The sequence below is a fragment of the Sander lucioperca genome, chromosome 4, assembly GCF_008315115.2.
Source record: "Sander lucioperca isolate FBNREF2018 chromosome 4, SLUC_FBN_1.2, whole genome shotgun sequence".
Lineage (NCBI taxonomy): Eukaryota > Metazoa > Chordata > Actinopteri > Perciformes > Percidae > Sander > Sander lucioperca.
In genome coordinates this window covers 26,380,544-26,396,183 of record NC_050176.1, presented here as the reverse complement: position 1 = coordinate 26,396,183, position 15,640 = coordinate 26,380,544, and the positions used below count along the sequence as shown (strand labels likewise).

Here is a 15,640-nt window from a genome sequence, read left to right as displayed (position 1 = left end):
GAAAGAAATGAGATCATGATCTGCTACCATTCAAGTGAGTAAATGTCAGGCTATGCCATGAACTAGAGCTGAAGATCTTTGCCCGAACCCGACGGGACCCGATGGGTTCCGTCTTAATTTCTATCATTTTACGTGGGCTCGGGCTTGCACTCCGGGTTGCGCGGTAAATGCGCAGTCAGGTCATTTCGATTAGTGCAAAAATGGATGCTGAGGAGGTGAAACGGAGGGTGGCCTCTGGAGGACTTTATTTCTTTGTTTCAACTTCCAAGTGGCCTATAGCCTACATTAGTCATGAATAAATTATGTTAAAAAAAATTATAAATGACTCATTCTTGACAAAAGCCAAAAGAACTGTTCGCACATTTGAATAATGTTGGGTTCTGGCTTTTAAACAGCTGTCAATCAAAATGTACTTGTCAGACTCGGGCGAATTCTGTTGGGCTCGGCCTTGTCGGAACAACTTTCGGCCTAACTTTTAAGGCCCGATTACAGCTCTACCATCAACACATTTTTAAAATTTTGAAATGTGCACTAATTCGTGTTGTTACCCTCCATTACATCCCTGGTACATTGATTTAGTCATCTCTATATCTACAGTCTTTCCCAGGAGTCCAACCCTCTCAAGTCAAATATCAAAAAAATACAAATGGGATGTCAGATCTTTGTCCCAGTGAGAGAGCTTTGCTGTTGGATCTGGCTTTATACACAAATTGTCCATACTGTACATGTTGGGGAAGCTATGAAACAGTAGTTATCATTTGTAGTGCATGATATCTTTGCATTGACTTGTACAATGCATAATTGTAAATTGCATAAATTAATCTGTCCCTCTTCATCAGCATCATTACCAAGGCACAACATACATGAGGTCACTCACAAGCTGGCAGGTCTTTTGATACAGACTAAGGCTTATTCTTTCCACTATGGTAACATAGTAAATCCTTTGATGTAAAACCATACATATACACAAACTGTAAACAAATAGGAGTTTATTCCACAATACAATATTCTCTGTAAAACGATTAGAACAAATGAATAAAAAAATACAATTTTCTATTTATAATTCATGTGTTCACAACATTATGTACAATCAATAAAATCTGTCAACATTGTTGTTGTACCTTTATGAAAAATATCACACAGATAGAAAAACAGAAGCTATTTTAAACCTACAAAACTAGTATACCAACCTGAGGAATACTACTGCTACTAAATTTGGCACAATAGGTTAAAAAAAGGCTGGAAATAACCGACTGGCCTCGAAAGACAAAACCTCACAATGGTGAATCTTTTCCTGAGTTTGAAGATCAATATTTTAGCAGCTTGGCTTGACCTTAAGTAAATGAAGACTTGCAGTATATTGCTGAGGCAGCTGCTACGACAAAGGAGACCGATTGCTGCAGAACTCACAGAAGAGGTTGTTAAACCTATTTATTGGCCTTTTGATCATCTGAAGAGTTTCAGGCTCACCTCCTGGTGAGCAAGACGCACTGTAATACTACAACCAAGACAAAAGAAACTCTTCCGTCTCTGCATTTAGTTTTGTGATAAGTTCTCAGTCTACATGGCATGTATTAAATCTAGAATTGGCGTCAAATGCTTAAATTGTGCCTCAAAAAAGGATGTCATATTACTTAAATTCCTAGAGAGCAACCTCCAAGCAGACAAGGTGCAATCATGATTCAATTAAAGATTCATAAAATCCTCACTTCTCAAACGTGACTCCAGATTAGTAAATGTAAGAATGATTAAATAATGCCTTATTCAACATGACGCCTTCAAAACACAGGGATTTTTCATACTCTTTAAAAGGCATAACGATAAATGTAAAGCAAAATACAATCACACTATAAAAACATTTTTACATTTAAAATGTACATACATTCTAGCTTCACAGCTGTGTGAAATTATCTTATTTGCGTTTCACCTTATTTTTCATAATCACAAAAGAAAAAATAGTCTTATTAAGATCTAAATTATGATTATGAATTTAAAATGAACCTCAATTTAACCTAGATTAAGATTAGGATTAATTTAAGAGCGATAGATAGAGACAGGATGAGTGGGGAAAACTGTAGTAATTGTAAATGTGGCATTGTAGAAGTAGTGAGAGAGACAGACTGTGTGTGTGTGTGTGTGTGTGTGTGTGTGTGTGTGTGTGTGTGTGTGTTGTCCTTCATAGCGGCTTTAGTTTGAATCCAATAAACCAGGTTCTTCTCACATCAAAGAGACCAACACGAGACCTGGCTTTGGCTCAGTGAACCTGAAAGATAAAGAGATAGGAGAAAAAGTGGGTGACGATGAACATGTGTGTGTGTTTTTCGTGTGTGCATTTGTGTGAATGTGTTACCTGTAGTGTTTGGTGTTGAGGTAGTCTATAACAGCGGGGCGGATGCGGGCCACGCCCCCCTGGCTGTGGTTCCCTCTTCCTGTGATGACAGAGAGCTGAGGTCGACACAGACCCTGCTCACAATCTACACAGAAAGAGGCCAAAGATAAACTAAACAGAAGACAGTCAAGAGAAGCAGCGTGCACAAACTTAGACAAAGATGTTCTGATCCCTCACGTGATTTAGATGTACACCACGTAACAGTGTCGTCTCTAGTTTGAGTCAGTTTTGCAAACCCACGGCCCATTGCCCGCAATTATCTCTAAATCAATTCAAGAACCAATCGGTTTATGTAAGACTCACAGTGGGGCCCTTACCCATCATCCAAACCAATTTCCCAATGCTCTAAACGAGTGATTGGTGCCAACAGTATTTGTTTTACTCAGTTCTACCCCTCCAAAACGTCAAGAAAACACAACTGTGTGATTTCTTTATTACTCAAACAGCCTTAACTATCCTGAATGGAAGTTTAGTAACACAGCTGAAATTAAACAAACATCGGCCATTTTACACTATTTTAACAATTTATGGACATAATTGTATAATAATTAACCTACAACACAGAACATCATTTACTGAACATCATTTCATTTATTTTTTTAAATGTCCATTCTCCTGTAGCCCATCTGCATCCAAATCCTTTAACTGTTTCCATAACCTATACATTGAAATATATATATATATACTGTGTATATATACAATATATGTTTTATATATTTTAAAGGGTACCTGTACCCAACACAGTGAGACGCTGACCTTGAATGTAGATTTTTAGTCATGCCAACATTTTCTCTCTCATCCTCCCCTCTGTATTCATTCTTGATTCATGTATACAGTACAGTATACGGTTCATTACCTGTGGTTTTGTCCTGTAAGACTTCAGCCAGATGCTTCAGGGCCTCGTCTACATGCAGCCCATGGAGGTCCAGGATGTTGCTAGGCAGCAGCGATGAGTTGACCCTCTTAAAAATCTGAACTGCTGCACGGTGATTGGCCTCACGCATCCTCTGGCCATGCAGGTGTCCCTACAAAAGATGGTAATGCAAATTAAGTTACTGTGAGTGCAGAATGTATAAATAGAAGAAGAGCTGTGCCTCGAAAACAAACAAATACAAGAGAAGTTCAATGATAAAGTTTGAAACATTACCTCTAATACAGTATATGCCCCCCCCCCCCCCAACTTCTCCTGTGTGCCAAGTGTGTAGGAGAACTACGGTGGCCAACGTAAAAATGTGAATGGTCCTATCTAGAGCCAGGGTTTGGTTTGTCCGATATGGCAGACTCTGTGGAATATATATTCCATTTCTTCCAATAGATCACGCTAAATCCTACACACTAGACCTTTAAATAATAACAGAAATACAAAGTGCTTGACAGGTGAAAATATTACAGTAAAACATTCAGCTCCTCACTTGCTGTGCGTAAAATGAGGCCACATCTTTGCGTCCTTGCTTGAACGCCTCAGCAGCTTTGGAGAAACACTCGAGCTGTCTGCTCTTCTGTTGGCTGGCCTCGGCCCTGAAGTCCTCATACTCTGGGTCTTCCGTATCCTGATAGTCAGGTACGGTTAGCTCCGGGGGCTTCTGCCTCTGACAAAGTGACAGTGAAACAGAGCGAATTAGGGTGGAGAAGTAATCACTAAATCATATATTGTGATATTAGGGGTGTAAGAAAAAAATCGATACACTTTAGAATCGCGATATTTTATTTTGCAATACTGTATCGATTTTCAAAAAGGCAATATTGATTTTCTTTTAATTACATTTTTTTTTAAAGTTTTTAAACGTTCAAAAATATTCATGTAAGACAGTGGTTCACGTTTATGTTGTTTAAACCCCCTACTGCTAGCTGGCTACACAGCCCTATGTGATATGGTCTCTTGCGGTGAGGTTTCAATTTTTTTTTTTTATTGCAGAGGAAAAAAATAAAGATACAGTACAGAGGTCAAAGGATAGACATACATGAGATTACATAGCATTCATGTTTAACATGTGAAATTGATGAATACATTTGTTCTGTTCCACTGTTTGTTTCTCTCTGCTTGTGTTTGTGAATACCTTCTCCCTCTCCTTGCTGGCTGCTCTGAGGTGGGTGGATCGAGGAGCCTCTGGGGCGACCACTGTCTTGACAGGTTCCTGGTCCAGTAGAGAGTGAAGAAACAGCTCCGTCTGGGTCAGGCTGTAACTATGCAAAGATAAGCACATATACAAGTTAGTATTCTCTGCCCCGAACCCGATTGGCCCCCCCATAATTTGAAAATCAACATTTCAGGCTCCCACCTCTCATTAATGAGGAGAAATGTTGTACAATCTTTATTAATATGACATATGACAGTTTTTGGGCTGTGCTGAACATTCAAGAAAGCGCATGTCGGAGATCGTGTGTAGTCTCGTTTTACCAGACCATCCACACGCTGCGGAGCGGGGGAGGGTCTGACTAGTCCACATAGCATTCTGGGATGGGAGAAAAACGTGTTCGGGTTTACTGGCATTTCTTTAAACCAATCAGAATCGTCATGGACGGGGCTAAACTCTGCACAGAGCTGCTGTAAAATAGTCGTGCGAGAGAAAACTCAGATTAGACAGATAGTCTAGCTAGCTGTTTCGATATACCCTGCAGAGATCTGAAGAGCAGTCAACCATAGTAAAATCCACTGGAATTTAAAAATTCCAACACAAAGAAAGCGGAAGGAAACAGACATCGTTGAAAATACATGCATCCAGTGGAATTTCCTGCGGCACCGGAGCAATCCCGGAAGTGGAACGACAAGGATATACACTCACTTGTAATACATTTGTTAAATTTGTTTGTTTGTTTTTCACAGTGGAAATTCAGGTTTTTAAAATCAGGCTTGGGCTCAAAACTGCTGCCGTGGTTTGGGCTCAGGTCGGGCTTGGACAGAAACTATGCAGGATCATGTAGGGGATCATGCATGCTCGGGCCTTTTTGGGCCCGATCATAGCTCTCCATCAGTTACATATATTTTTGCTTGCTATAGAAAAAAAGAGAGCATGTTTGTATTATCAACCTTCATCATTTATATGATAAAGTGTCTCAAACAAATTAAATGAATACATTCTCAAAGTTGTTTTCTCACTTGTGGTCTCTGAAGATGTCCTGGAGGAAATGCCTGTCAATAGCGGGGAAGAGGGAGTACAGTTGGTTCTCTTTCATCAAAGTGGCTCCATCACGCCGGTCAAGGTCTGCACAACTTTGTCTGGTCTAATAGGAGGAGGGTTGAAAGAGGTGAGGATGTGGGGAACAGACAGGAACAAACTAGGATAACTTTATTTAAGAAGTCCACAGGTACAGTAGGTGTAGGCCTATGCGTTACCTTTTCCTCGTTCTTCTGCAAAGCCTGCTGCTCTTTAATAATATCTCTAAGAGACACATGTGGGCGGGACACATTCCAGTGGTCCATGAATGGCATCTGACCATGGGCTTCTGGTTGGTTGTTCAGTGGCTGTGTCCAGTCTCGTGATCCAGGTCTGGACCCCGGTGACTCACCTTGAGGTACTGAACCTATACAGTCAAAAGGTTGTGAAACAAAATGTTGTTATTTCTGAAATATGCTGTTCCCAGTGGTATTTCTTTATTTGACTCAGACAATATGGGTAAACACTGTTACATAGGAAAAATGCATCAGATGTAATGTATCTTTCTGAGTCTTTTGCAGCCCCCATTACTGGTTAGGCTTTTGTACACAAAAAAACTGTGATTTTACATGTAAGTTTCCGTGTGTGTATGTGTGTGTGAATGTAAGACAGTATTGATCATATGCTGAGCAAAGGAAGCTGCAGTTATCATGAATGCTCAATGGATTTTAAGTGTGTGTGTGCGTGTGTGTGTGTGTGTGTGTAAACTTACTTTCCTGAAAGAAGTGAGAGGAGAGAGTTGCTTTTTTCTGCTTTTCCTGTAAAACAACATTCATAGTCAAATTAACAAACGGAGACCCACTCAGAATATCAGGGTACATTTATAATTGCATGGATAGAATTGATGCTGGTAAAGACTCGCTAAATTATTAAACCTGCAATAACTGATGAAGCTTTGTAAAGCCGAGGGGAGCTGCGGATTTGGGTGATAATTCTCTGTAGATTAATCACTACGAGCGAACCCTCTCACACTGTCATTCGTTAACTTGTTATTCATTTAAAAAACATATTGATTATAGTCGCCTTAAAACAGCTTACCTGAATGGTTTTCTTCCACTTCTGGTGGAGCAGTTTAGCCAGTTGCAGGTCCATCTGCACTACATAGTCATCAGTGGAGCATGTAGCTGAATATTGTGGAGAAGACGGATACCCTTATGTCAGTCTGACTACCAGAGAAGTATTTAAAGATTGTATTGGTTCAGCAATTCATTAATTAGTATGTTTCAAGCAAAGCTGCTTATCAGATCGTCTAACAGCTATAAAAACACATTTAGTTGATCTCGAGGGCTGCGCTCAACATATTTTGTAATTTTTACGAAGCAGACAATCACACCCACATTGTGCAGCAACTGACCAGGTGTGGATATGTGAAAGACTTAAACTTCTGTAAAAGTTATTTTTTATGAATCACAAAGTACTTTTTTAGCTTAAAGGCCTGCCTTGTCATCAGAGTATTACATTCAGTGTTAAAAAGGGTTTTCTTTTTTTTTTCTTCAGTGTGACACCTGTGTGTTGGTTACCTGGGTCTACTCCAACAGGACCAAACAGTTCAGTTAGCTGCAGTGCCAGTTCGGTGGGTAGTTTCAGCTCCACAGTCTGAATGTCCAGGTGTGTGCTCCTTCTCTCCTCCATGTGCCTCATTTCAGTCTTCTCCTCCTCCGCCTGTTTTTGATCTCTCTCCATCTCCTCTAGCTCAGCCTGCAGCAGCCGGTGAACCTCGTCCATGCTAGCAATCTCCTCATCAATCTCAACTCTTGACTCTTCAATTATTACACCATCATCTAAGCTTCCACCCCAAGCACCGCCTTCTAGGTCAGCTTCTGATGTCCCTTTGTGTTCAGTGTCACCCCATCTATCTCCTTCATTTACTGCATGAGGCAGACTAAGTTCTCTTTGAGGGGAGGATTTTAAGTGCGAGGTTGTATCAGGATGATATTTCTTTCTTACTGGAACAGCTGCACCTCCAAAACTTAGCATATCGGTATTCTTGGAGCTCTCATCTGATTCTCTGACTGTCCCAAAGGTTGCCTGCTGAGTCACCTCCTCAAACCCAATTGGCTCTCCCTTTGGCCAAACTTCAGGGTGATGCTCATCCAACACATCAGGACGTAACCTGGTTCCTACAGGCTCGCCTAAAGCTCCACACGGACTGGATGTGTTCTGCTCATCTTCACCCCCCGCACCATCCTCTTCCTCCTCTTTCTCACCATCATCATCTCTGAAGAACCTCTCTCCAGAGTCCAGCAGCAAGTTGGTCGTCCATTCCAAGTCCTGATAGCATTTGTCATACAGATCTTCTAACGTATCAAAACTAACCAGTTTAAAATGGCGGCTGAGAATGCGCAGGCTCTCAAGCCGGTTTTGAGTTGCCCCGAGCTCTTTCTCTTCCACCTGTGTGCCTTTCTCATGGACCACGCGATAGGGCACCACTCTGTGGCCGGACGGGTGAACTGCAATCGCCGCAGAGACAGCAGTGGACAACTCTGGCACAAAGCGAGAAGAGTCTCCGGACAGGACTGTGATGTCACTATGGTGGCTGCACGCAGTGACGACTGCATCGTCTTGACGATTGAGACGCCAAAGAAGGGCAAAGTCTTGAGGTTCTGTCTGGGTGGGGCTGCCTGTGTCTACCATGGGAAGTGGGGAAGAAGGCTGCAGGTGTGCCTCCGATTTGGACTTGGTGAACAGGTCAAAGTTTGGTTTAAGGCTAAGGCTAGCGTTACAGTTAGGATTGAAGTTAGGTTCAACATCTGTGTTCATGCTATTCTGAATGCGGTTTATACTTTGGGCTGTGTTTAAATTTGGACATTCGAGAGTATTCGGTGAAGAAGCAGGGCAGTTTTGAGTAAAGGTGAGGGCTAGTTTGCACTGTTTCCCCGATCTACGACCCTGACGCTGCTTTCTCTCCTGACTGCCTCCACTGAAAGAACTGCTTTCTGCTTCCACAGAGCCGTCACACACAGGACTCTGACACATCTCGCTAATGTGACTTCCATCAGCCTCAACTCTTGTCTCTCTGCCATTCTCTGTGCAGTTATTCCTCTCCGTATCAGTACGACCAGCAGTGGGCTTTGTACCAACCTCACCTTCAATATTGTGGCTTCCTGCTCCGTCATGGCATTCGTTTGCCTCCACAGTTTTGGAGACAACTAGTGAATTAGCAGTAAGAGCTGAGAGAGGATTTGTTGGGTTGGTCGATTTCAAATCCACAGACCCTGTTTCTCTGCCAATCTCTAACACATTATCATTCCCTCCTGTGGTCCTACTCGCTTCATTTTCAGTTTTAAGTCCCTCACAATGATCAATTCTCGATTCCCTGACCTTACAAGAGTCAGCTGCCTTCCAGTCTAACACACAGTCAGGTAATTCACCTCTGCTGCTGTTAACCCTGCTAACCCTCTCCTCACTGTTAGATCTACTGCCATGGGATTCCCCAAACCTGCCACCTGCCTCCTCTTTCTCCAGTTCCTCTCCAGAGCTCAGGGAAAGGGAGGACGCATGGGAAGAGCCTGTCTGTATGTCAGCGACTCCTGTCTGAATAAGATCAAGAAGCTTCTGAAACTCTGTCACATTGGGTCTCGACGATTTCGTTTTATTCGTGTTAGCTTCTTGAGACACACCTCCATCTTCCTTCCCATTTCCCTCTTTATGCCTTTCTCTTTGCTTCACCGGTCGCTGCTCGAGGGACCCCTCACAAGGCCAGTCTCCTACAAAATCTAACGTCTTAAGCATTCCCTTCTTTCCCCCATACGTCTCCATCTCAACCGCTTCTGCTTCCCTTGCCTTTTCTTTCCCCTTTGCCTCGCTGTGTGATTGGTTGGTATCTCTCACCAGATCTGCAGGCTTCAACCTGTCAAATCCCGACCTCCTGCTTGGCCTTTCTCTCCTTACTCTTTGTGCAATAGACTCAGAGAAAGCCACAGGCATTTCATCCCCACGATTATCTTCACTCATCACTGATTCCACAATACAGTCGGGGATTCTCTGATTCATATCTAACTTGGCGTCCAACTCAGAATCTAATTCCCCCAAATCCATGTCATCATCCCCATCAGACATTACAGGGTTTTCCGTAAGTCTTCCAGTAGGATGGAAATTGAGGGACTCTGTAGATTTGTGGGTGCTGCCTTCCATCATTCCCACCTCACTAGAACGACCAATTGATGACACGTCAGGGAGAGAGGAATACAGCTGAGGGCGGGATTTCATACATCCCTCCGCCAATTCAGGCTGCCCTACAAGGTCAGGACAAGGCGTTTCAGAAGACACTGGCCTAGAGAAAACAAAAGAGATATGAATGGTTAGCTATGTTAATATAAATCAATTAACATAACTAATGAAGGGTGCACAATATCAACATTATGTCTGATTTATTCCAATGATGTTTGATGATTCATGTTCATTGGATGAGCATAAATCTCATGATTTGCATTTATTTTAACCAACGTTTTTTTTTTTTTCCTTTTTATACCAGGTAATATTTAACCTTCTGTGCATTTATAAAAAAAACAGAATTATCCCTTTTGATAGTTATAATAACACATTTTCACTTAAGGCAACAGAGTGGTGGAGAGCCATCTGTAGTAGACAGAAATGTAACACAGATTATATGAATATATGCCAAATTAAATACCACATTTATTTTGAGAAATTAACAGGAAAAGTCACCGGTAGAAACTAGATACATGGCAGTATTGCAGTGAAATGAAAAATAATGATACGATTGGTATAAATTACTTCTAAGTCCTCAGTAAAAAAATCTTGTGTATGCCTAGTCAACAGTCAGTCAATTCCACTGTGTTTCAGCTGTAAAATATGTCTCTATACACTATCCTATCCCTACAGACAGAGTTCATTTCATCCACATATCAACACGTGTTGTGTAGCTTGCAGCTAAGTCAGTGGTAGTTTTGCAGTATTCACATTGACAGTCTTTAACTGTCATATACAGAAAGTGACCCCAATTATCAACTTATTAGATACTCCTCCAGGTTATGTGAGTCATAATTGGGTTTTCTTTATCCAAACGCAATGTGATACAAAGCAGATGCCCTGTGTCTCCAAGACAAACATTTGAAGGTGAAACTCACTGTGAGCTTCTGTTCTCCAGAGGCACGCGCTGTTTGATCTCAGGCATCTGTGAACCCATGATGCCCTGGACTGTGATGAAGCGCTCATAACCATTAAGCATGCGTCGGATTTTTTCCACTGGCACATTGTGTGTGGTACGCCTGCATATGCATGTAGAGCCACACACAAACAAACAGATACAAGACACAAAACTGGAATATATCAAATAGTCTCCAACAGCATTTTGCTCTTCATGTGCAAAAAAAAGAAAGAATTTACATTCTTTTTGAGAAGTTGACATTCTACATTAAAAACAGATGCTACTGTAATTCCTCTCTTTCTCTCTCACCTCTCCAGTTCTTTTGGCTTGTTCTTCCACCAAGTGTCCGGCTCTCGGAACAGCACCTTATATCCATGTTTCAGGGCCTAGAACAGGAGCAACCATTTTTGCACTTCATAACAAAGTTATGTGTAACTGTATCCAGCCAATTGTTTTTTTTGTGTGCAATCCCACAAAATGCTTCTGCCGCTGTTAATACATAAAGAGGTATAAGGCAAACGCGTAGTTTAACAGTCATGAGTGGAGTTCAGACCAAAATCAGCCCTGCGTTTAAACAAAACATGGGCTCTTCTTTTTTGCATGTTCACACGCAATCTATATCTTGTTCAGCTAGAGCTGACACAGTCTTTTGCTCTGTCTTTGTATTGGGCGAGGGCTTCGGTGGTGCATGGCTGTTTTAGCAGTGGACAGCATAGTAAGTGGTCAACAGGTTATGGTTCTGTAACCCATTTGCACACATCTTCACTACCCAGGTAACCCTATTTCTACAGAGTTACCTCACGCCAGGAGGTAGAGTTGCTGAGAGTGTACAGACTATGGGAAACGTGTTAGGTGGGAGATTGAGATACCAAAACACTGCACAGCGGTTTATGATACTCAGAGCAGGAAAAAAACGGCTATTCACGTTACAAAATGATCTACCAGGAATGTAGGCAGCAAAAGTTGAGCCAGGTTCAACTTTTTTGCCAGACGACCCTGTGTATATTTTTGCCCTCTGCATTGCCACCTGCTCTGGCGGAATGGCCTCATTCAAATGAATGAGGAGGTTGCATTTTTTCACACAGGGCTGAAGTCGGTCTGGACAGGCCTAACCCATACAGTGTCATGAATTAAATGTTATTTAAGAGGACTTGTATGATCCTCTTCTCCAGAACAATTAGTGCAAATGCAGAATCAGTTAGCCATGTGAAAGCGGTTACCATGCTTGTTGCTGACTGACCTGAGCCACATAAGGTCTCATCTCCCAGCTCTGCATGTTGGTATTGTCAATGATGATGGGGTTAGCGCCTCTTTCAAAAGCCTCTTTGGCTATAGGATAAAGTTGGCACAAGAAAGAAAGCACAAGAGAAACAAACCACTTGTCATTTTACACACAGCACTTAAAGGGAAACGATGGCAATCAATTACATAGATAAAAGAAATCTTATGACTCGCTGCTCCTGCTTCACTTCTTATCAGAACTGTGTGTGTATGTGTGCGTGTGTGTGTGTGTGTGTGTGTGTGTGTGTGTTGTTTACCTTGTTTATGGTTCCACTCATGGGCCTCCCCCAGAGCAGCGGGGTCAAACTGATATACTCCATTACGAGTGAAATAGTCGTCAGTGCTCAGTCTAACTCCACCTGGGTTATGCTCTAAGAAGGCTCTACACAGACACACACACACACACACAGACACACAAAGTTGTAGATAATCGCACAACTGACACATGAGATCTATACCTGAGACTCCTCTCAGTGGTAAAAGGAGCCTGACCATCTAATGCCTTGTAGGTCTAAAGTAACATTTTAAAATCACTCCTAAAAGCTCAATCCTAGTCCAACAACAAGAGTGAACAATTATATATATATATATATATATATATATAGGTTGTTTTTTTTATTCTGGCATGCAACCAAGTCTCCACTCTGCTGGCTATAGTGCAAAACTGCAAAAATGCACTCCTGAACACCATACGCTACTACGAGTGCATAGCGTATTGCTATTTAGAGTATCCCAACATTCTTACCTTGCCAAGGTTGACTTGCCAGATCCTGGAGCACCACGTAGCAACACAAGGACCTTCCCTACCAAACGAAGCCTGCTGTGAGCAGGAGAATGTGGGGCAGCAGGCAGGGCCCAGGACTTTGGAATAGTAGCAGAAGGTTTGAGAGGTGCTTGGCTGACGGGGCCCTGACTCAACCAGGGAGAGGCATGCCTGGGTTGGCCGGGCCAGTTGGAAGGTGTTTGAGCCACAGGGGTAAGGAACACTGGCCCCTGTTTACCGTGGATACGAGGAGAAAACACTGGTGCCTGCAGGTTCCAGGGCATGTAGCCAAGCGGCTCCGGATTCAACATGTTCACCTTAGATCTTGCTCCTCCAACTATCGCTTTAGAGGGCACAAGCCCGGCCTTGTCTGAGAGAGTGTGTGATGGGTCTTGCTTTTTATACACCTGGAAAGCCGAGGGACGTCCAGAAGCTGCCAGGTCCAAAGGAGGTTTCAGCTTGTCTGCAGGAGTCTCTTTCATCAGATGTGTGAAATCCACCGACTGCTGCTCCTCAACGATCTTGTCTTCCCAAGTGCTGAGGTTGTCGAGCGGAGAGGAAGCTCCAGAAATATGCTCCACCAGACTTCCCACTAGGCCTTGCTGCTCGACAGAGGGCCCTCTAGATCCAGGCTGCAGGCTGGACTGAAGCAGCTCAGGGAGGACCTGCTGTTGGAATGGTGGTGGAGGGAAAGAGGAAAGGGACGTGCCAACAGATAAATACTGGCTGTCGTCTTGTTGTGCAGTTAGTGTCTCTAGCTCCTGGTCAACTAGGAGGTCCAGCTCCTCTGTCAAGATATTGCTGGAGGGAGGAGAGCAGGGCAGCTGTGGTGGTTTGGAGGAGTCTGCGTCTGGTCTAGATTCAGAGAAGTGATGTGGGCTGAGCAGGGCTGCAGCAGTGCGCTCAAAGCCAGAGACAGGAGAAGGTATAGGGGCTGCACCTTCAGCAGCCACAGACAGCTCCAAGAGAGAGTCCATTGCATGTTCAACTAGAACACAAACAGAGAAACCACAGACACCAAGAGAATGAAAGTCTTTTCAAGAAAGAGTTTTCAAGTCATGATTGAATGTTTCAATACTTAATTTTAACGCAGTTGATAGAAATTTGTTTTGATGAGCTCACACAGAACACAGTAAAAACAAACAAACAAAGAGCATTAAAAAATGATAAAATAAGAGTAAGCAAAACAAGCTTTACCGCAGCAATGCTATCAGCACCCCATACCAATGATCAACACCATTCAATACATACCATTACAGGACAAGTTCTTCTGGTCATGTCAGAAAAGAAGAACAACAACACAGTTGGTGGTTTAGGCACCCTTTGGATAAGTGCTGTTATAGAACCTAGCTAATACTTTACAGTCGTTTAAATAACTCTCCTGTCGATTTGCCCTTTATACAGTTAGCATGACACTGCAGGTACCTTAGACAAAAGGCAGATTTTTATGTGAACTCATAATACATGTTTAGGCAGGACTCTTGAGTCGTCTGATCTGGGATTAGTGACTGACTGGGCATGGTTAATTGTTTTCTGTTGTACCCCCGAGGCTCTCAAAGCGTTTTTACTCTTTTATATCAGCAATGTAGGCAGTTTAAACAAGCGGCTGCGTTCTAAAGGCATTGATGGCTTTTGTTTGGTCTATTTCTGTTTTTATTCTGCTTTACTGACTTGAGAATCACTTTGGTGACACTTTAATACTGGTGCTATTTCAATAAACTTTACCAGGACACACGTCAGCATCTGTTATCCATATGTATTAGGGACGCAGGAACTCGTAGCTCATCTCAACAGGCACAACATGTTGCGGAGGGTGCGTGGGTTGAAATGCAAAGAAATGCAAGGTGCAGTCTTAGATGACTGCGGATACTGTCAATAATACACATGGGACCTCCACTATAACGTTACAGTAACCTCACGTAGTAAAATGCTATCAGAAATATACGGCTAACAAGCTAATCAGCTAACTGGTTAGACAGAATACACTGATTAGCATTCCCACGAGTCAGAAGCAGGTTGGACATCTGTCTTCCATGTTTAGTGCTACCTTTAAAATCACACTCGGACAGCACGATGTATATAACTTCTGGGTCCAGGTGTGAGAACATCTCCTGCATGCTTTTGACGATTCTCTCCTTGACGGAGCTGGATGGAAAGTTGTTCGCCATGGCACTGTCAAATTCCTGCGGTAGTCGGTAACCCGTGTTGTGGCCGAGGTTTCCCCCCTCTGGCGGTCCGCCGGGGACTCTGGCCGGGCTCTGGCCGTTTTTCTTTCTCCGAGGCATTCCGTAGCCGGGCTGTAGCCTCTCATTAGCGGCTACACGGTGCTAACTACGTAGCTGAGGAGCTACAAAAAGGGTGGCCCGGAGCTGAAAAGTGAAAACATCGGGTAAAGTAACCAAAGTGCAGCAACTCAAGGTTTTGATATCTAACAGCACTCCAAGTGGTGGAAATACATCAGAAAGTGGCAATCGTTCCAAGTCCGCCAACAAGGTTGACACCGGAAATCAGGACAGGGATTTCAAAGTAAAACGTGGCCCTGGCACAGTGCTATGGAGATAGGTCTGGTGCGAGACATGAACAATGCTGCTGTGGATTAAACAGTAGTTTCACTTAAGTAAAAGTAGCACTGTAACAATGAAAAAATACTCCTGCATTCAAAATATTATTTAAGTAGAAGTACAGAAATATAATGAAAAAAATGTGAGGCATCAAACGTGCGGCCCTGTCATTGTAAAATTGCCATATTATTATAGTGGATTATTATTAGTGATACAATAAGTAAGTAGCATTGTAACTACCTAAACTGATGGTGTTTCATCTTTTATAAATTGAAATTCAAATATAATTGTATGTAAAAAATGTAATCTGTAAGAAACTAACTAGCTGACAGATAAACAGTGGAGTAAAAACTGTGAAATATTTCCCTCTGAAATGTAGTG

General features: G+C 42.6%; 1 protein-coding gene across 4 annotated transcripts; it reads right to left on the bottom strand.

Annotated features, from left to right (window-relative positions):
* Window positions 1-972: 972 nt before the first annotated feature.
* n4bp2 (NEDD4 binding protein 2) lies at window positions 973-15,222 on the bottom strand. 4 transcript variants are annotated; one of them, XM_035999912.1, is made up of 16 exons: window positions 14,746-15,222; window positions 12,681-13,686; window positions 12,193-12,317; window positions 11,895-11,983; window positions 10,964-11,040; window positions 10,635-10,775; window positions 7,061-9,817; window positions 6,583-6,664; window positions 6,257-6,302; window positions 5,724-5,911; window positions 5,487-5,611; window positions 4,447-4,573; window positions 3,802-3,978; window positions 3,246-3,414; window positions 2,351-2,474; window positions 973-2,263 (listed from the first exon to the last, which is right to left on the bottom strand). In XM_035999912.1, the coding sequence occupies exons 1-16, from the start codon at window positions 14,981-14,983 to the stop codon at window positions 2,218-2,220; spliced, it is 5,517 nt and encodes a 1,838-aa protein (XP_035855805.1). In that variant the 5' UTR covers window positions 14,984-15,222; the 3' UTR covers window positions 973-2,217. The 4 variants fall into 4 exon arrangements, with proteins under 4 accessions (XP_035855805.1, XP_035855806.1, XP_031141711.1 ...); XM_035999913.1 differs by having other exon boundaries at window positions 5,724-5,905; XM_031285851.2 differs by having other exon boundaries at window positions 6,583-6,668; window positions 7,065-9,817.
* Window positions 15,223-15,640: the final 418 nt, after the last annotated feature.

Coding starts and splice junctions, on each gene's coding strand:
- n4bp2 (XM_035999912.1), bottom strand. CDS start 14,983: ATGCCTCGGAGAAAGAAAAACGGCCAGAGCCCGGCCAGAGTCCCCGGC. Junction 12,318..12,680: donor GGCAAGTCAACCTTGGCAAG/GTAAGAATGTTG, acceptor GTGTCTGTGTAG/AGCCTTCTTAGAGCATAACC. Junction 3,415..3,801: donor CCTCATTTTACGCACAGCAA/GTGAGGAGCTGA, acceptor CATCTTTTGTAG/GGACACCTGCATGGCCAGAG.